Source organism: Diadema antillarum, unplaced genomic scaffold, assembly GCF_040938485.1.
Source record: "Diadema antillarum isolate AM-2024a unplaced genomic scaffold, OU_Dant_1.0 seq00000293_RagTag, whole genome shotgun sequence".
NCBI lineage: Eukaryota > Metazoa > Echinodermata > Echinoidea > Diadematoida > Diadematidae > Diadema > Diadema antillarum.
In genome coordinates, this window is record NW_027271319.1 from 1,736,926 (window position 1) to 1,758,978 (window position 22,053).

The following is a 22,053-nucleotide window of genomic DNA, read 5'->3' on the forward strand; positions in this document are numbered from 1 at the left end:
AGCGTATACAGTACATCAATCAGTGGATTCAGTGTATGAATAATAGGGATGACATTGACTGGCTATTTGCAAGGGACAACAGAATTATATTGCCCTTGTTCGAATGGTATATTCTGTTGTCCCCTTCAAGGCTAGTGAACAGTATGCATATTCACTCTTCACTTTCTATATCTTATCTTTTAAAGTATATCAATTTCAAACATGAAGTCAATTAGGTAAAGGAGTAGGCGCCACCTACTTTCGGATGGCATCGACGATTTGCTCCGTGGTGAGCTCAATCTTCCGCCGGATGATGGAAATGTTCTGCAGCCGGTTGGAGTCCAGCAATGAGGTTGTCTCTTTCCTGACGGAGGCCTTGGTCTTGCCGTCGGTCACCGTCAGGCCGCCCACCGTCGTCTGCGACTTGAACATCTCCTCAAAGTTGTCAAAGTCGATTTCCTGGTGGATGGAAGGAGGAAGATGAGGAAGTGGGAGAGGAGGAGGAGGAAGAGGAGGAGGAAGAGGAGGAGGAAGAGGAGGAGGAGGAGGAGGAGAAGGAAGAGGAGGAGGAAGAGGAGAAGGAGGAGGAGGAGGAGGAGGAGGAGGAGGAGGAGGAGGAGAAGGAGAAGAAGGAGAAGGAGGAGAAGGAGGAGGAGGAGGAGGAGGAGGAAGAGGAGGAGGAGGGGGAGGAGGAGGGGGAAGAGGAGAAGGAGGAGGAGGAGGAGAAGGAAGAGGAGGAGGAGGAGGAGAAAGAGGAGGAGGAGGGGGAAGAGGAGAAGGAGGAGGAGGAGGAGAAGGAAGAGGAGGAAGAGGAGGAGGAGGAGGAGGAGGAGGAGGAAGTGCAGCAGGAGGAGAAAGAGGAGGAGGAGGATGAGGAGAAGGAGGAGAAGGAGGAGGGGGAAGAGAAGGAGGAGGGGGGAAAGGAGGTGGAAAAAGAGGAAGAGGAAGAAGGGGTGGAGGAAAAGGAGAAAGAAGAGGAGGAAGGGGCAGAGGAGGATGAAAGGAACAAATGTGAGAACATAAGTGACAATGGTTGACACCATAGGTAGTGTAATTAATTTTTGATTGCAGTATGGTTTACTCACATTAACTAGTTGAATGCTAGTAGATTGAATTGATATATGTTAACTTTTACCTACGACATATCACTGCCAAACATCTATTTCATTTCCGCATTATGATATAAAAGTTCATAACAGTTTGACAATGCATTACGAAACACACATGTAGATTATTGTGGACTTGCGGCAGGGCCAATCAATGCATTGTCGTAAAAACAGATTGGTTTCTGAGACTTTTATCAGCAGATACTACAAGCGAGTGACAGAAAGCTGCTACTCACTCCCATCACCCGGTCGTCGTCCAGCTCACTGAAGACGGTGCCTCCGATCTGGTTGGGTTTGAAGGCGACCCAGTTGAGGGCGGGCAAGCGGTACTTTGTTCGGATGGTCCTCTTGATCGTCACAGCTGTGATCAACGAAGAGAAAATCATTTTCTCAGTCTCATGCCAACCATGTTCTCCTCAGAACAACTTCCAGCATGCATCAAAAGAAACACATTAGCTCATGCAATGAATCATTAAAGCGTGCCATTCTCACTATTCTTTTTTCCTTTCTTTCTTTTTTGAAGTATTGTTCAACAATTAAGATACATCATGCAGGACAGTTACAATCATTTCCCTGAGACTCGGATAAATGTACATATCACTTAAACAGGATAAAATCATGGTAACATTTCCGAGGTGTGTCATTTTACTGCTCAGCGACAGTTACACAGGACACACATCTAATCAATGACTCCTGCAACAACAAAAAAAAACTTTGCATAAAATCAATCTTAACTTTAAATAAGGATGAAAATTCAATGAATACATAGCAACATGTTGCCAGTGGTATCTAACACTTTTGCAAGTATATGTGTGAAGATAGATTAAACAGAAACTCAGGATTTCACGCCGGACAACGTGCTACACAGTCTTTTGGCAACACTGAGCCCAGTCCAGCCAAAATTTTGGCTTCTGACATACTATGTATGTACAGTTGAACCTCTCGTATCCGGACAAGTCGGGACCGGGGCTCATCCGGATAAGGGATTTGGCCGGATACGGGAGACTCAATGCCTTATACATGTACATATACATACACATGTACTGATGTAGCCCATTGTAGTACCACATGTAGTAATGTGTATACTGCAACCTTTTCATTGTTACACTCAGTAACAGACCCCAAAATAGAGGTTCGTGTTTGTAAGAATGAAATCATTTTCTTTTATACATTCTTGGGATGATTTACCTAAATGATTATTAAGAAATGTATCAAGTATATGTAATTCATGTGTGTTTGTGTAGGAGTTCTCAAGGAGTAGGAATCCCCCTTTCCTCCCATAATTCTTAAAAAAAGATAAAAAAATCACGGCGAGATTGCGTCCGGATAATAGAGAGATCCGGATAAAGGGAGGCCGGATAATAGAGGTTCAACTGTACTGACATAAATATATGTCCTGCTTGTTCCTTTGCTCAATAGGCATAAAGGTAGTGCTTCTAAATCATTGATTGTGACAGCTGTATTACGATTGCTGTCGACATCCATAGATACTTACACCCTTGAGGAGCGCCGCCAATCATCCCGGGGGGAGGGGGCGGTATCGGAGCTCCAAATGGCGGAGGAGGTGGTGCTGGAACGCCTGGAACGCCCGAGGGTGGGGGAGGAGGAGGGGGTGGGGGCACGGCTGATCCTGGGGGCGGGGGAGGTGGGGGAGGGGGAGGTGCAGCTGTTGAAAGATATGAAAACAAACAATGAAACAATGAAATGCAATCAAAGACACATCAGAAGTGCATAAACTTTAACAAAATTCACATTGATTGTGGGATAAATGATTGTAATGATAATAACAACATTACCTTGCATATGAATATTAACCTGTCGAGGACGAGTCACGAGTGTACTCGGGCAAGTGCCTATGGGAAATGAGTGTTGTATCAAAATCAGTTTATCCTCAATGGGTTAATGACAAAGTGATAATAAAGAGGAAAATTGAAATGGGAATTCTTCATTCGTCACAGTGATTTAACTTTCCTAGATTTCTATTAGATTTCCTTCATTTTAGGAAGAGCATTTAAATTCATATGATTTGCAGAGGAGATAAATAAAAATGCCATTTGAGATGCTGTTTCCAATAGCAACGCATCCTTACCATTTTCATTGTCACTTCCCGCAACAGGTGGTGGAGGTGGAGGAGGCGGAGGAGGAAAGTCATCATCCGGTCCTATCGTTGCATGTACTGAACTGCCAGATCCCGTGCCAGATCCATCTCCAGGCCCAAGCCCGGGTCCGAGACCCGGTCCAAGTCCCGGTCCGAGTCCCGCTCCAAGTCCCGCTCCCATCCCTGGTCCTAGACCCGGTCCCAGACCGCCTGACCCGTCTCCGGAGCCGTCGCCCATTCCGTTGCCGACCCCAGAGCCGTTCCCCGTGCCCCGTGGTAGCTTCTTGAGTTCCTCTATCGTCTTCTCTGCCTCCAACTTTTCATTCTGGAGGAAAAGAAATGTCAGCCGCTAATTTAAGATGGTGTTCAAGCCATCGAGCCCAGCCAGAACATATTGCATACACAGAAGACAGATGTCTGATGTACACATACCAAAATAACAATAATGATGAGGATGACACTAATAATAATAATAATAATAATAATAATAATAATAATAATAATAATAATAATAATAATAACAACAACAATAATAATAATAATAATAATAATAATAATAATAATAATAATAATAATAATAATAATAATAATGATAATGATAATAATAATAATAATATCAACAACAGCAACAAAAAGAAAATAATAATAATATGATGGAACAATTATCATTGTGCAAGAACCAGAAAAGGGGACCAGGGGACTGACTTTGGAGCCATGTCTTCTACACATAACCTCAAGCAAACAAAATAATGTTCAAGTCAATCACAGCTATTGGCACAGCCATTGTAATACCCATGCATCGGGAGATTGCAGACTTTGAGAAAGTTCATGAGTTGAACTGCTACAACAAGCAATACTTTTCAATACACAGAACTGACTAGGATGTTAACGACAACCAAACTGACTTTGATGAGGAAATCAGCGCCGGCGAAAAAAGCTGATATTTCATACCTGGACGGTCTCCAGCGTTCGATTGACGTCCGCGACCTGGAGTTGGAGTTCGGCTATCTTGGCCAGGGAGACGTCTTCCATCACCCTGAGTCTGTCCGTCGCCTGCAGGGGTAAGGGGCAAACACCGGACCGGACATTGAACTCTTGTGGTGTGTTGGTTGAGTTGATGTAACAAAATGTGCATTTGAAGCATCATCTGACACAACAGTCCCGCTCATACCTTGATATCACATTGCAATTCAAGATTATTTTCTCCATCATCTACTCTTCTGCTTCTTCTTCCAACTGTTGAATGCAAAGTTTCAAATTTCTATAAGATGTGCACATACATACATACATACATTGTACATACATACAGCAAAATTTGGGTGTGTCTTGCACAGGAGGAATGAACGCAATATTTGTGACTGATGGAATGCTCTAATTCCAGGACTGCATGTTACCTATAAGTCAGATATGGTACAGAAGCCCTCCTCAAAACATGTAATAGGAGTAGATTAGATTAGTGCAGTCCTTTACCAAAGATTCAAGTAAAGCCATATACAAATGTGCAGTTTCAAAATATAATCACCTATAATTACTTTGTCCATCTTGCAGTGGGCTCTACCAAAAGGATGTTCTATACATTATACATTATACAAAGTAAAACGGACCAGCCTTCCAACATTTAAAGGATTCAATTCATTACATTTCTTGATGTAGCAGTTCCAGATCAGGATACAAGAAACCCTCATTGTCCACCTCCAGAGATGGATAAAAAAACAGACAAACAAACAACACAAACCCAGCGATGATAATCACAACAAGCAAGCAAACAAGCAAAGATGCAGGCATTAACCCCCTCTCCTCACCTGGTACAATGCCTCCTCCAAGTTGGCCACCCTTTCTAGTGCCGCCGTCTTGGTGTCCGAGTCCTCCATGAGCTGGCCGACGTCGAAGACGTTGTCCAGGTAGGCCTGGATCTGGACCTGGAGCCGGTCACTCTCCGTCGACTTGAGCTTCTGCTGCGCTGGGCCAAAGCAAGAGTGGGCACGGCAGGATGGCAGACGAGCAGAAAGAGGGATGGAAGGATAGATGGATGGAGGGATACAGAAATGGAAGAATGGAGGGATGGAGGGATGACAGTATAGAAAGTTGGTGGGATGGGGGTATGCATGAAGTGGCAGATGGATAGATTTAGTAACAGGTGGATGAATAAAGGACGAATGGAGGGATAGAGGGATTGAGAGATGGAGGGATGGAAGGATGGAGGTATGGCAAGACAGAGGGAGGGTAGGATTGATGTGGTGGGATTACGAGAGAATTCACAGATGGACAGGTTTGGTGACAGGTGGATGAATGAATGGAGGAATGGAGGAATGGAGGGATAGAATGATAGAGAGATGGAGGAGTGGAGGAAGGAAGGGATAGATATATGAATAGACAAAGGGATGGTAGGATGTGGGATGGAAATATGCATGAAGTGGCAGATGGATAGATTTAGAAACAGGTGGATGAATAAAGGAAGAATGAAGGGATAGAGGGATTGAGAGATGGAGGAGTAGAAGAATGAAGGGATGGATATATGATAAGACAGAGGGATAGTGGGATGGTGGGAAGGAAGTATGCATGAAGTGACAAAAGGACAGATGTAGTGATGGGTGGATGAATAAATGGAGGAATGGAGAGATATGTGTTAGAGTGATGGAGCAGTAGAAAAATGAAGGGATGGATGTATGGTAAGATAGAGGGACAAAAGTAGCAAGATAAGGGCAAGAGGGCATGAAGGGTAAATGAACAAACAGAATAAAGTGGACCGGGGAGCAGGAATACAGAGGTAGGTGTTCCACGAAGAGTAATGAGTATACACACAAATGCAACGTGCCACAATGAAAACAAAAAGCAACAATGAAAACAAACACATATCAAATGAAAAAAAACAAAACAAAACAAAACAGGTGGTATGATACAGAAGTAATTAAAGGCAGAAAAGGGCAGAGAGAAAGATATGATGTTAATGCGATACAGAAGAGGTTAAATTTGGAGAAGAAAATGAATGACAACAATTCACGGAGAATGTGGATGGTTTTGAGAGGCAAGGTTACACACAGTCAATGAAGACAAAGGAATGTTATGAAGGGCAATTATTAGGATAGTATAGGCACAGCGATTACATCACACAATGTATTACAAAAAGGACAGAAACCGTAGACAGACACATATACGATGAAGGAGACACATTACAGAATGAGAGAAAAAAAAAAGATACCATGGTTTTGTTTACAGACACAGACAAGTGAGCACATTCAAGACAGAGGGTGGTGTTAAAAAAAAAAAAGATAGAAAAAAAGTGGGAGGAAAGAGAAGGAAACGTGTAAATACAAGATTCAAATTTGAGAAATTACATCATTGCAAATTCATGAGGTGAGCAAAGAAGAAAAAGAAGGTGAAAGATGAGGAATGGGTTGAGAAAGAGAGAAAAATAAAGAGCAAAAACACAAGCAGTATTTTGCAGTAGCGTGCCATAGTTGGAGCAAACATGCAGCGGAGGAATACAGAACGGCAAAAAACGTAAAGCAGACGAATTCAAGTGCAGCAAATCAAAAAGAATAAACAAAAGCAGAAAGCACAACATCACGGCAAGGAGTATTTTGCGGGGAGGAAAGCAAAAGCAGAATCCATCGCAGTTACATAATATAGAAAGCAGGCGGCAAGTTGCATGAGTGGGGGATAAAAATAAGACGGGAGAGAACGACAAACAGGCCGGAAGTTAGAACACGGTACCAAATGCATGTTTCACAGCCAAGTCAAATACGAGCTACGAGCAACTACTTCTCAAAACAAAATCAGTCCTTTAAAAAAGAAAAGAAGAAAATCAATAAAAATTTCTTGCTAAATCAACCCCTCCTATTCAAAAGTGTCAATTTAGCTCCTTTTTTATTGTGGATAGATATCATATTTATGACATAATCAGTGAGGAATATAATATAGCAGCTACAAGCAACTACTTCTCAAAAACAAAATCAATCAGAAAAGAAAAGATCAAGAAAAACTTCTTGCTAAATCAACCCCTCCTATTCAAAAGTGTCATTGTTTTCTTCTTGTCATTTATCACAGGTAGATGTTATAATTATTATGTAGCCTGTGAGAAATAAAAGAAAACATATTTTAAAGGAAGGCAGTGATCACATGAATAAAGCGGGGAGGAAAAGCCACATGTCTCGCACTCACTGATGTTACTGACCAAAGGAAAAAAAAAATGTTCGAGTTCACTTCATTTCATTTTACTTTAACTTTCACTTCTTGAAATCAGAATAATTTATCGTGAATGTAATACATAACAACATATGATTGTCAACCAAACAGAAAATGATATTGAAATCATATTGGACAGTCAAATACGATAAAATATCAGCCAAAGAAAGACACAGACACAGCACACAGAACATTCATCTCATTAAGATAAGTGAAAAGAAACAACTTTCAAATACTAGCTGTATGTTAGAATTCATAATGCTTTTGGTCAAGTAGTTGTAGTAGGTGGGGGGGGGGGGGGGGGAGTCACAAGCGTCAAATTTCACTTTCAATTGTTGTAACTGACTACTGCACAGCTTGTGAGATCAGTGAAGTACAATCTACATGATACTTGGTTAATGTTTTTGAATCAGGGGATCACATTTAGAATTTTATTGGAATGGTTATGAGAAGCCAAGGAAGTTGTGGGAACCTTCTTTTCTTTTCTATTTCTTTTCTTTTTTGATAATCAGTCAAGGATAAAACTTCATGATTTTTTACAAGAAGATGTAGTAATGATATCTACTACTGTTGTACAATGCTCATAATTTCCTTAGACTCAACTTCACCAGTCACGCACTCAACTTTCTTACAAACAACGGGCAAAAGACATGCCCACTTGCGCAGGGAAAGCAATGCAGTGTATCAATTTGTTACTGAATGATAAACCTCAACATGGCTACAAGTCGGCCAAGAAGACAATTTACATCAACAGGCAAAGCCTGCACTTGAACTATGCATTAGCCTACATGGCACAAGAGTGATTTGAGGCACACGGCAAACAAAATCAAGGCAGAGGGTGCCCTATAACTTGGTGTGAAGTGAGAATGCAGTACCTTAACTGCAAACTAATCTATGCATTGTGGGTGTGTCTTCGTAAACTACGGTCAATCATCATCTACTCTAGTCTGTCTGTCTGTGTCTGCGTGCATCGTTCGGTAAGCACTATTTGGGCGCCCGTCCCGCTTCATCATGAATACTCATCATGTACATGTTTCCGTAATACCGTGGAAATACATGATTTTTACATTTCCCGGCAGCGTTTTTACATTCCCCGGTAAAACTGAAAATTTTTCCATCTCCAAGCGAGACGTTTTAACATTCCCCGTTGATGCAATTTTTCGAGATTTTTAGATTTCCCGGCAATACGTTTTTACATTCTATGGCACGTATCCAGTGTTCTGCCATTTACTAGTACAGTATCTTACTGCCTGATGAATATTCATGATGAAGCGGGACGGGTGCCCAAATAGTGCTTACCGCATCGTTCATTCATTTCACACGATCAGTCTGAAGATGGAGACATACCAATGGGGGGGGGGGGGGGGGGGGCGGATGAGGAAAACATCTCAAATTGTGATGTGGGTTACATAGCGGAAGAGAAAAGAACTCACGAAAGAAAGAAAAAAAAAAAGGAAAAGTATGAAAATCAGGAAGAGACTTGCCTCTAGGTAATTATCCAGTCCCAGACAGGTGAATTCGTACTGCAGGTGCGCCCGGAAGTTCATGTTCTCCACCGAATGCACCACGATGTTGATGAACTGCATACACGACACCTAGTGACGGACATGGTAGCAGGGGAAAAAATGATAACACATGTATGACAGCACACAGCAGCTCCATGAATACATACACAAATTGTCAGGACCAAATCACACAGCTAAATTGGGGGACACAGGAGTCACTGCAAGACTACTGCCACTTGGGGAAATGAAAAGAACTTGTCATTAAGATGACTTCTAGATGTAATTCATGTCATCTATTGCAAAGGCTGGGAAGTTATCACATTGTGAAAAGTTCTTTATAGACAATCAGAAATAATCACTGATTAATAACAATAATGATAATGAGAATAATATCTACTACAATTACGAATTTGTTTCAGTTTCGACGCAGTCAATCTTTCCATCTACACCCACGGTGAGCAATGTGTTTTTTTTTGAAGTTAAAGTAGGTGTCACATTAGAAGAAATTAAATAGTTTTGGCCTCTATCGAACCAGCCACTGGCAGAAAAAGGATTTCTGTCAAAGTACATATCGTCTTGGATTTCATGCATTAAAACATTCATTTACTGGATATCCACTGTGACAACATTACTGTCATTTCTCCATCATCAGGTTCAAGTGTCATATGATATATTTTTAGATAAAAAAGACCACAGTGATATGAAATATAAGCCCTTGGACATTGTAGCTACATATGCTACTTGGATTGGTTTCTACAAAATACAATGTATTAAGTCAATCATGCATAAAACCAAAAACAACTAAAACATACTGTATCTCCACATGGATATGTCTCACAGTGTTTCCTTGTAATTGAATTCTTCTGAAAGATGTCCTGGGTTTCGCTATTTTGTTTTGGGGTCTTTTTTTTTGATTTTTTTACTCCATGGTACCCCCCAAGCTACCAGATTTTTTAAAACAAATCCTTCCAGCTTGTAGGATGAAAACCAACAATTTTTGCAGGTTTTCAGTACTTACAATTCAGTACATATGAGGGTTATGCAGTGACAGAAGTTTCTCATCACAGAGAAACATAATCTTGGTAAGCATATTTCAAAGCCAGAAAATATTCTCCGGTTTCATGCAATTGCTTCCTTAAGCAAAAAAAAAAAAAAAAAAAAAATAAATATTTTCTCCTTTATCAACTGACAGTACATTGTATCATCACTCACCATAAAGTCTATACTGGCGTCCTCGTATCTTGTGAAGTACTCAAACATTTTCTCGAACCTAAATGACTCTGTACACTCCTGTAAAAAGGAAAGAAAAACAGAAGGGAGAAGAAAATACAGAGAATACAAGATGTGAAGCGTGAAATGAGATAAATACACTTACAGCTTCTTTACATTTGCCGACATAGGGGAATAAACAAATTATATAATATAGCAAAATTTCACATAAATCCATTACAGGAAGGGCATGCATTATGTTTAATGTCTAAATGAGGAGATGATGCGGGCTTGAGCATATTTTTTTCTTTTTTTTTGTGCATAAAATATATGCATAAAATAATGCCCGTTTGTTTTCATTTTGTATTGTGTTAGAAAAAAATGTCGGATATTTGAAATAATCATCTGTTTTAACTGTCAAGATTCAAATTATACTGTGCTCAATTAGTTCGTTCAAGTGACTTTGTATTTCATTTATGTATGAAAAAGAAATTCAGAAATAAAATAAAATCAATCAATCACTCAAACAATTTGGATTCTACTTTAAGATCTGCATGTTTCCATTCTGTTTCTGATGTACAGTATATCTTTCAAATCATTCATACTCTTTAGTGCAAGAATGAAGGTCAAATTGCACTACTCCTCTTCGGGTCATGCTTAAATGAATGATTTTCATAATTTTCATAGGCATTGCATTATAAACGAATTGTAAATTATGTTCCTGTTTGTGCCCCATTTATTCTTGTTACCTGCTATTAAGGTGGCCTGTCAAATGTGAAGGATTTATTCTACTTGGAATGGTTTCTTTGCTTGTTTGGAGTTGTTGTTTGTTTGTTTGCTTTTCCTTATTTCAGGAGGTTCTCGTGGGTATTTTTTGCCACTGCTTGATAAAAATGAGAAGTAAGCACTACCGAATGACATACCGTAGCATGATTTAATGCAGACTTGAATTTAACGTGGCACATGGTATCAGTGGAACATTTTTAATTAGATCAGATTCAAACAAAATCCTTGACTTTCTTGATTGTTGCTATAAACTACAATGTAAATACACCTATAGAAGTCTTTTCATTTCCTTTGTCTGTTACTACTGCCCTCTATATCTTTTTTGAGCACAGATAAACCTTGGGAACATAATTTCAATAGCGGCTGCATTAGGCCCAATCCACAAGGTAATACAGGTGTTGCATGTCAGTCATCTGGAGCTATTCATACGTCTGACAAGGACTGTTGAAGTTATAACAGAATAATTTCAAAAGCAACATTGAGGCACAGGAAGAAATTCATGCCTTTGCTGCAGCATTCAAACAACTCATACAAAGTACGCTCGCTATCTGCAGCGACTGAAACGCAAAATCCGTTCTCTGCCCCTTGCTTTTAGTCATCCCGGACGATTTTAGCCTGGCCTCCGAGCACGCTGATGATAGCTGCAATGCAAACGCTCTCGATGGATGCAATCGTGTGGCTAATGACACTTGTATCTCCTAATAATAGCTCATTAAATGTGGATCTCAAGACGCACTGAAACAGGTGTAAGAACACTGCGGTACGTTGTCACATTCATGTGTGCAGCAAGAGGTGTGATGGGGCTCATCTTACTAGGATGCCATTTGTAGAGAAGATTTGTGTCGCTGGTGTTTTGCAGAAGTCTGCCTCCTCCTGCTAATTATGTTCATGAGCGCAGCCCATCACAAAACCTACTCATCAGAATATTCACAGCACCTTCTAGGGGGTAAAAGTTCACACTCCCTGAAAATGGGCACAATTTTAGAGATAGACGTGTTTTTAAAGTACATATGCAAACAAAAACAAGCAACGTCACAGTGGGCATTTTGCTATGATGCTTCTCACATAGGGTAAATTTTGATGCTTCACTTTTTCTTTCAGTTTTTTTTTTTTTTTTTTGTTGAGCACTGCTACGGCTTTTGCTCTTTGATTTCACACAAAATAGCAGGATTTTCCCAGACTTTGTGTGAAGACAAAACTCTCTCATAGATATAATTTCACGATGCAGTGTATGTTTGTTTGTTTTTTTGTCTTTATGTATTGAATCACTCTTGAATAAAAGGAGATTGTTACATCAGAAAATAAGACACAGAAAATCTGGAGGGTGACACCAAAATAACTGCTAATTTAAGTGCTTGGAATAATCTACTATGAATCCTTCTATAGTCTACTGTGTCATTTCTGTAATTTACTACACATTTCTCTTTTAAGTTTCTGAATACATGTATCATATAAGAGACCCTAACCTCCAAACCACACATTTTACAGACCTTTCAAATTTATGCATATAACAATCAATATGTGTTACATGTAGAAAGTGCACAGTTCAACACAGTATTCAAGCTACTGTGACCTCCTCTTTCAAAAGCCCACAGTATTTTGCTTCAAAACGCCATGAAAGCAAAATTTTGTGCACACGTTTAGACAGTGTATTGCCATTTCTTTATAAACAGACATTACTTATTCGTGTTTATATACTCCAATTTTGACACCTTGGACAACAATTCGTCTCCTCCACAGGTCCTAAGACAGAACCTCTGAGTAGCCGCAGTAACACTAGCAAAAGATTGCAAAGGTTAAGATCGCGATCGTTAAGATCTCAAAGTTTTGCCACAGTTACCACAAACTTCCCGCAAAGCTTCTTGCAAAAAATTTTCACAAAACTTCCCACTCAAACTTGGGAAATTTCCTGGACTCCCAGCGAATCTTCTCGATCTTTGGGCAGTGTGAATTCTAGCAACTGAAACTTCCCGAAGTTTGACACGTGACCAGTCCACCACAGGTTTGGGGGTAGTGCCTGTGAAGAGCACGGTCATTGTGATGTACAGGTGTGTATTATTACGTCACAATCACTAGTGACCAAAACTTCGAGAACTTAAAGATCGCGAAGTTTGGCTGCCAGTGTGGACGTACGACCTAACATTGCAAAGACTTCGCGATCTCAAACTTGGCGATCGTTTGCCATTGTGACCATGGCTTCTGTGAACACACAAACACACACACACACACCCATAAAAAACAAACAAACAAACAAACAAACAATAGGCTTGGGGTTGTAAACGCATCACATGATTCATCGCCGGCTGGAGATCTAGCGCACTCACCAATTTGAAGTTGTCAAAGGCTCTCAAGATGATTTCGTGCCCTCCTTTGACGAGACAGACAGCTGCTAACAATTCCAAGACTAGGGCTTTGGTTCTGCCATCAGATAGACAAAGGGAAGAGAAACCAGGACGAAGAGAACAAAGAGATAGAGAAAAAAAAAAGAGAGAAAGGTCTTGGTTAGAGACTAGAAAAGTGTGACACATCAGCCATTTCTTTTTCTCATTGGAGGAAATGGCATGTCGTGGTAAATTGCAATATTTCTGCTAATCAAAAGATTCAGTGCATGTAATTCATTCATGATTTCTAGCAGTTTTGACAGTCACCCACCAAGCGTAAAATACATGTACATGTCTATGACTGGCAGTGACAGTAAAGTGCTAATATGCATGCCATACAGTATCTCCATCACCGTGTTAGATCAATCGAGTCGTGTATTAAAAGTGTCCATTTTCTGTGTCCAGTAACATTCAACTTCTCAAAGTCTAAACTAAACTTTCCATTGATGTGCATTCTCTTTGGTACTATGATCAAGAATGCTTGGCCCTGGGTGTAAAGAGGACATGCTGCAAAAACTACAAAATTCTGTCTTCAGTGAAAGTATTCAAACATCTGTTAAAACAGGTATCACACAAAGAATAGATGCTTTCAAAAAGTCTACGTCTGAATGCTTCAACCTGTATGAATATATGAGAATATGAATGCCACACACGAAGATAAACCATCAATAAATTCTCAAATGCGCCGTTAATACCGTCGGCATTGAGCTTGTTATTCTGGGCATTAGGTACCTTGACGTTGTACTTTGTAGACGCCATCCTTGAACGATTTTGCTATTCTTATCTCTGGCGAAAACCCAAGATTTTTTTTTTCGTTCCATTGAAAGTATAACAGAACAGCATCGTGAGCAGGTGTCTGGCATACGGTTAAGACTCAGCCGGTGTCGCACGGACAACCGCACTTCCAACCCCCCACCCCCATCCCCACCAGCACCCACCCCAAACTCCACCCCCTTTTTTTGTTTTTTTGTGTGTGTTTTCGGTCCACATCACCTGTTTGAAACACTCAACCCAGATTCGCAGTCTTCTTGTCTCCAACTCATCTGGGGATGACTAAACAGATTTCACAAATTTTTGACAAATTTTGTTTTTCTCCAACTTTTTTTTCTTAATCATTTTTGGGTTTTGTTTTTTTGGGTTCTATCTTGCGTCTGCTGCTAAGGGGCTCAAAGAGAGGGGGAAATATGGTCGCTGGCTACAGGGTGCTACTGGTGGCAAAGCGTCGATACGCCATTAGTCAGGATGCTAGATAAGTTTTGCGGCCGGAGCAAATAAAGAGAAAAAATAAAAGGGAGGGAGATGGATGACTGGGTGCAGGGGGGTTGAATGAAAGTTCAGTAGAGAATGTCTGGCTGTCTCAGGGTAAGTCAGCTCCACACTGCTATCTTGCGACTGTTAACGATAGGAGACAATGAAATGCATGTAGACTCTATATCTGCTGAGAAATAGACACAAGACGAGGAAGGAGCATTCCCGATCGGAAAAGATGGATACATCAGGTGTGGAAATACAGGTGCAAAGACTGTTTACTGTCTCTTTGTTCTACATATTCATTTTTTCAGATTTCAGCAGTTAAAACCATCAGTTGACAATTTCCACAGTTGGTTTCACTGGAAGGGAGAGGCATTTAGGATGAATTGAGTGGCATCAATGCCCACAGATTAGTGAAAGTTTGAACAAAACCACGCAGCAAATTTTAGCAAATGCTATTAAAGGCAGGGCTGCCAACATTCATGTACCATGAAGAGGGAGACTGTAAATAAGGAGCAATTAGAGGGAAATACTTCCGTGTAACGTGTCTCTCAATGCCTGGGTACAAATATTTCACCCCAAAATTATGGAGACTTTTACATCCTCTTCAGAGGACATGATCAGATATGAGTTTATACAAAGAAAGTGTCTTTGGAAAAAAATAAGTGAATCTTTGCTGCTATTCTGCATACAAAATATATTTGATTGTGAGACGTGAACACGAGCAGCACGACAATCATGTGATTTAACCAGGGCTTTCAGTCAGGGTTTTGCCTTCGAATTTTCCTCCATTGAGGATAGTTTTGTGTTTGGCTTTATCTTTGCCATATTTTTGTGGGTTTTTTTTACAAGTGGAGAATTATTAGCAACAGAGGGATCGTATCTAGTAGCAATGCGTTTCAGATTCACAAAAAGTTTTTCTTCACCAAACAAAACGAACGCAAGGTAACGAAAGAGGAAAGAGTGGGTGGGAGTAGGGCGTTTTACGTAGGCACCTGGTGGGGTTTCCCGATTTGATATACAGGAGCTTACAGGAAAAATGGGAATTATTTCTTGGGGGCTATTCACATTGAAAGTACATGTAACTAATGGTAATGTCAGAACTAGGATGGATATTAGTAAACATAAGCGCTTTAAATCTGGACTCTGTTGGGTATGTAATCTGTGATGCGACTGCCCTGCTCCTTATACATGTACTCTCCCAATAATCAACTGGTCAAAACTTTAAATCATATGTAAGTCCTGTCACTCAGAAATTTTCAGTGATCCCTAAATCTTTATTAAAGGCAGTGTGTCCGTGATAATCAATTCTATATTGTCGTAAATCTGTACATTATATTTATGTAACACGCTTTGTATGTTGTACTGTCTGTCTAACTTTGCACTCTCTTTTGCAGAGGAGAATAATCTAGCATGCACCATCTGGCAAACAGAAAGTACCTAAATCTAATAACAGATAACTACTTTTTGACAAAATTACTTCATTGCTCATCATTTTTTTAGGCCTGTTTCTAATGCACTATCATCAATGAGATGACAAAACCTTGTATCTCAAACTGTAGTGAAAATCACTATTATGGATTAATTTTTACATAATCAATGAAGTGATGCCTTCGGTCCAAATCCTGGCTGTCTTACCCTAAAAATAAAGCCACCAAGGCATGTCAAAGGAAAGGCAATCCCACTTGTTTTAGTGCTCTGGCTGCCATGTTTTTTCCTCTCTCCCGAACTGTTGACATTTTTGAGATGCGAGGTTTTGTTGCCCCAACAGCAATATGTGACAATCCCTGCATCTTAATGGTGCAGACCGTTTCAGACAAACAACACCCTTAACCCTGTGGTGTTTATATTGAACGTGTTTGCGGGGACATCGACAGCACACAGGAAAAGGCCAATTCCCGCTCTCTCTCTCTCTCTCGCGAAGAAGAAGAAAAAAAATATGTGGTGGATAGACTGGTGACTCGTCCAGTTGACATGCAGGCCTACAGTGTACTGAGCTTTATTGGACTGACGATTTACAAGAATTGCTGTGTAATGGCACCAATGTACATAACATATAACGAAAATCCAAAAAAAAAAAAATCTTTCATTCTTTCCTTTATATTCTTGACAAGCAAAACCTCTGCAGCATTTGCTGGCATTGAATAACGGCATTGCAATTGGAGAGTTTAGACACTACACTAAATATTCTAGGATTCTTACGAGGGCTTTCAAAAGAAGGACTTGTGGAGTGCAAGGAGCTCACGTGCCGTAACCACTTCCCAATGTCAAATCTTGGGCGTTACCCCCTTTCACATACAAAAACAAAAACCCCTGCACGGCGAGATTATCATCTTGTACTCACCTGGGTGACTTGTGGTTTAGACTCAGAGCTATTGCATTGATACATTCTTTGTGGTTTATTACCAGGTTGAAACCATACTGAAAGGAAAAGAGAGAAAACAAGAGGAAAGCAAAGAAAAAGAGAACAAAATTAGGATTTAGGAAACAATTACGCATGACTCGATAGGTTTCAAATCAAGTTGGTGATCAACTGGAGGCGACGACTTGCCCTATGCACTTCCTGAGCTGTGTAACAGTAATTTCGTATTTTAGGGATACAGCTGCTGCACATTAAACAATGCTGAAGAGTATACAGAAAACATATTTGTAGGCAAAACTCACATTTAAACTTAAAAAAAAAACTAACTTGGAAAATGGCACATACATATATTATTTAGCAGGTTAAAGCAAATTTCAGAAAACACAAAATTTGTTACCTAAAAAACCTATATCCTTATTTTTGATGAAGAAAAACAAACTAGATTTTGGAATAAAATACGAGTTGGCAACTCTGCTAACGCAGTACTAATGCTAATCCAGTTGGCACTCATAAGACCACTTGTAAAAGTCCCTACTCGGAAATAGCACACACATCACTACAGAAATGCAGCTGTTAAAACATCAAACACCACACCAGATGATTTTGGCAAAACAAAGGGATAAACAAAGACTTCTCATGAGTAGGCTTATCCCCTTTCATCTTAACTTCTTCTCTCTTTTTTATTTCTAAAACTGAATATCTTGCCAGAGGCCCTAGTTATGAAGATGCATCAAAACAGGAGGAGGAGGAGGGAGAGAGTGTGATAGAGAGAGATGCTATCACACCGGATGACACCAGCATCTCGTATGAAGATCGCATCACTTGGACCACGGGATGAGGAGGAGGGGGGGGCTTCACTCAGGCTGCTGCTGCTGCTAAAGAGATTACCCACCCTGTCTCCTAACACCAATCTCTACTACCAATCTACCACTGTTGAAGAGACACCAACCATCCTCCAACCCCCCCCCCCCCCCATCACCACCACCGCTCCTGGAGGGCAATTTGTTTCCATTATCCCATTAGCCACGGCAACATCTCGCGCCACTTCTCCCTCGATTATGTCATTAATAGCAGCATCTTGATATCTGCAGCACCCCCAGTCATTTTTTTTCCTTGTCCCTTTATTGTTTCTAATGGCAATAATGCAATTTTCTCTTCATTTTCAGACATATCAAATTTTCTTTTCCCATGGATAGGATAACTTACATGCCATCTGTTCATTATCCTGTCTGTTCTCTTTTTTCCATTTTTGAAAATGAGGTGGAGAGGATGAGAAACTCTTTGGAAGAGATCTCTTTAATAAGGTTTTATCCCTGTTCACTGGCAGATTACAATTTCATTATAGTGATTCACGCTGCAGAAACATACCTCCAACTGCTAAACCTGTTAAGGAGACAAAAACTTTGTCACACTCTTTTACAAAGTGCATTTTGTTCAGCCTTTTCCCCATCAAACTCGGGAAAAGCGATTCTCCTTTGTTCCCAGACAAAACAGATGTGTGTATGATGCTGGAACACACATTTGCATCATTTTGCAGTTGGTACTTGAATGCTCTCACATAAGGAATCAATATAATGCTTTTGCTAAACAAAGCTGATAGAAGAGCTTGTAATAAGAACAGGAATGAGGGCATCCTACGCAGACAATGCATCTGTCAGTGTCTGTGTCATTACTGAAAAGTTTTGGAAGTTACATTATCTTTATACTTCATATAGGCCTAATTATATTCTCAACACAAAACACATTTCAATTCCTCAGTATGGGCACATCATCCAAGGTTTTTATTTTCTTTGAAGTGATGCGATCCCCTGCAGAAATGAACTCAATTGTGTGCCTCTCAAAACAAGCGCCACACCCCTTTTATTTTCATAATGGAATGCTCCTTTCAATCCCGTAGAGTGCTATGTTACCAATTGTATGGACTAAGTCCATTTTGTACCAGGGTAGGGAGTTACAAGAGATATTTCTGCCACAGGCCCAAATGGGGATTGGTTCAAAGTAACCATACTTTTGAGCAGGTACATATTGTAAGTGCCCATTCATCTTGCCAGACAGGTAAGTTTCGGTCAGCCTAGGAATCAAGGGGCTGGTGAGTGTTTGGAGCAACCGGCAAAGAGGTGTTTGACCTGGAGTAGGTTGGGGTGGAGGTAGGGATTGGGGGGGGGGGGGGTGCAAATGTTTACCTGGAAATTCATGATTGCTCTGCAGCACATGATGCAGACGTGTACGTCGTCCCGGGTGATGGAGAGATGGGACTGCATAGAGGGGCGCTTCCCGTGTCGCGACCCCCTCACACTCCGCTGTTTGGGGGGCGGGTTCTGTTCGAGATGCTCCTCATGGCTGTTGAGAGGGGAACGGTTAACGTGAGTGTGCAACCAGCGATGTCAGCAAAAACAAAACAAAACAAAACAAAAACAATTTTGAAGATGCTCTAAAATCTCAAAGCTTTATTCTGAACAACTTTCAAACAATTCCTACGATAAATCAATGAAAGTATCGTAGTTGATCATAAGTGTAGTTGTTGTCATTTTTTATTTTGTTTTGCCAGGATATCCATTAATGTATATTCAATATAATAAAACAGTGCACCTCAGTATATCTTTCACAAAAGTTCACTGCAAAGTTTAGCCCAACTTTGGTGTAGATGAGACATAACTACTAAGGAAGCACTTAAACTGAAAATCAGCAAGTTGTCAAAGGACCGGCGACCTTACGTCCCCACTGCTGAAAGGACTCTAGAGGCAAATGTGGTAAATTGCCTTGTCTAAGGGCACAGCTGCTGCTGCCAGGGGATATGAACCTGGACCTCATCACTGAGAGTCCATAGTCCCATCCACTGAGCCACAACGTCTCCTCAAACCAACTACACTAGTTTGTGTTTTATGTCAGTGCATTTGTGCCTGTTAGTTGGTCTACTCTCTTGGTTTGACTGACTGACTGGTTGACTGACTGACTGGTTATCTGACCAACTGGTCAACCGACTAACCGGTCAAGCGACCCACTAGTTGCCTGACCAACTGGTTTACTGACTAACTGGTCAACTGGCTATCAAACTGGTTAAACTGACCAACTAGTTGCCTGACCAACTACTGGTTAACTGATCCAGTGGTTGACTGACCAGCTGGTTGACTGGTCAACTGGCTAAACTGATGCATGTCTCTGTCTTCATGCACACATGACCTGTCCAAACGTCCAACTTACGTCATGGTCTTGTTGAGCCACTGCAAGTACTCGACTAAGACATCTAACCCCATGTTCTCTTCATTCAGGAACTCCCTCACCCACCTGCATAGGACAAAAAGAGAGATTGGGAAGGAAGGGGTTAATATGGAGTAATCATCAATGAGTAGACTGTCCTTAGTCCATGAAACCATTGAGGATGAGCAAATTTTGCTACAAGATGCATTTCCCATAGACAATTGCCCAAGTATACTCAAGACTCGTCCTCGACATCTTAAAAAGGAATTGAAGCAACTTGCCGGAAAATTAGTGAAATCAAGCCGAGTATTATAAGGGAAGGACAAAGGCATTTTGACAGGCATGATGTCATCTTCCACGGCGTCTACAGGATGGGGAGGAGAAGCTTAAATTAGCTTGTCTTATTTTGTGATCTTAACATCACATGTGTAAAATTCCTCACTGTATGTCAATGTGCGGAGGATGGCCACATACATTTATTTCCTTGTTGCTGTTGTTGTTGTTTTTTTTCAACTGTACACTGTAAAAAGGCCGGTGTTAAATATGAAACACCGAGCTGGTGTTAAATTTCCGGTGCTCATTCATGGTGTTAGATTAACACCTCCAGGTGTCATTTCAAAATTTAAAATTGTTTTTTGAATAGTTTCTTAGTTCCTGCACTTCTTGTTAATTTTGAACTTCAACAAGACGATAAAGTACTTGATTTTTGAAAAAACACCACAGTAACACCAGTTGGTGAGGTCCCCTATTGAAGCTGGATGGGTGTTATAACATTGAAATTAACACCACCAATATCAAATCAACACTATGCGGTGTCATTATTCAATTAACTCTAGCACAGTGTCAAAAATATCACCAGCCACAGTGTCAAATTAACACCACGAAGTGCCAGGCGAACACTTTTTAACACCGTCACAATACATTTTCTACTACTGTGGGTGTGGTCCTCTATTGAAGTTTGATCAGTGTTAGATTTAACACCCATAGATTTAACACCAATGGCGTTAAATCTAACACCGATGTTTTTACAGTGTACAAGGGAGTTATATCCTTCTCTCTGGTAAGCCTTGTGAAGGAATGACCAAGACCACTTGTGTGAATATGGCAATACACAACATAAAACAGACACTAAAACATTTGATAATCAGTGTTTATTTACGTCGATAAAGAGCAATTTGTCAATCAGTTGTAATAACACATATAATCCTGGCACACTTCAGACAGGGACAAGACGTAAACAGATATACTATAAAAAAAAAAAACAATACAAGAAAGCAAGTCGGTTACTGTACACAAAGAGAAGTGGTTGCATATGACACATATGATTGACACTGTATGTAATCTGTAATAATAACCACAGAACTTGGTAAATAAACAAGGGCTGATCATAGGCTAGATATACACACTGGCAAGCATTTCTACAACAAAAATATCACTCACAAATACTAGTAATCTGTTTCACTTTCCTAGATAGAAATTCTTAAAGGACAAGTTCACCTTTATAAACATAAGGATTGAGAGAATGTAGCAATATTAGTAGAACACATCATTGAAAGTTTGAGGAAAATCAGACAATCCGTTCAAAAGTTATGAATTTTTAAAATTTTTGTGCAGCAACCGCTGGATGAGAAGACTACTGCAGTGTATGAATAACTTGCGTACAACAATATAAGGAAAATATAAAGAGAATTTCACAAAATTCCATCTTTTGAAAAAAGTACACATTCCCCTGACTCGTTACCGACAAATGTTATGGGTAATATTATTCCCCCTGCCTTTAGAAAGAGGCAAGTCAAGAGCTCTTTTATTATGCGAAAAAAGTGAAAATATGTTGAATTTTCTTTTACATTTTCTTTATACTGTTGTACGCATATGACTCACAAGTTGTAGTAGTCTCCTCATCCAGCGGTTCCAACACAAAAATTTTAAAAATTCATAACTTTTGCATCGATTGTCCAATTTTCCTCAAACTTTCACTGATGTGTTCTACTAA

The 22,053-nt window shown here is 40.3% G+C and overlaps 1 protein-coding gene across 1 annotated transcript in view; it reads right to left on the reverse strand.

Annotated features, from left to right (window-relative positions):
• LOC139730155 (formin-like protein 2) overlaps nucleotides 1-22,053 on the reverse strand; it is a 77,495-nt gene that overhangs the window by 7,772 nt on the left and 47,670 nt on the right. The window contains exons 5-16 of the mRNA XM_071641055.1: nucleotides 20,064-20,147; nucleotides 19,046-19,202; nucleotides 16,845-16,921; nucleotides 13,193-13,286; nucleotides 10,086-10,163; nucleotides 8,853-8,963; nucleotides 4,986-5,135; nucleotides 4,135-4,236; nucleotides 3,175-3,508; nucleotides 2,552-2,715; nucleotides 1,322-1,480; nucleotides 239-438 (exon numbers count right to left, since the gene is read on the reverse strand). Of these exons, the coding sequence (XP_071497156.1) occupies nucleotides 239-438; nucleotides 1,322-1,480; nucleotides 2,552-2,715; nucleotides 3,175-3,508; nucleotides 4,135-4,236; nucleotides 4,986-5,135; nucleotides 8,853-8,963; nucleotides 10,086-10,163; nucleotides 13,193-13,286; nucleotides 16,845-16,921; nucleotides 19,046-19,202; nucleotides 20,064-20,147 (1,710 nt within the window). The remainder of the gene's footprint in view (nucleotides 1-238; nucleotides 439-1,321; nucleotides 1,481-2,551; nucleotides 2,716-3,174; nucleotides 3,509-4,134; nucleotides 4,237-4,985; nucleotides 5,136-8,852; nucleotides 8,964-10,085; nucleotides 10,164-13,192; nucleotides 13,287-16,844; nucleotides 16,922-19,045; nucleotides 19,203-20,063; nucleotides 20,148-22,053) is intronic.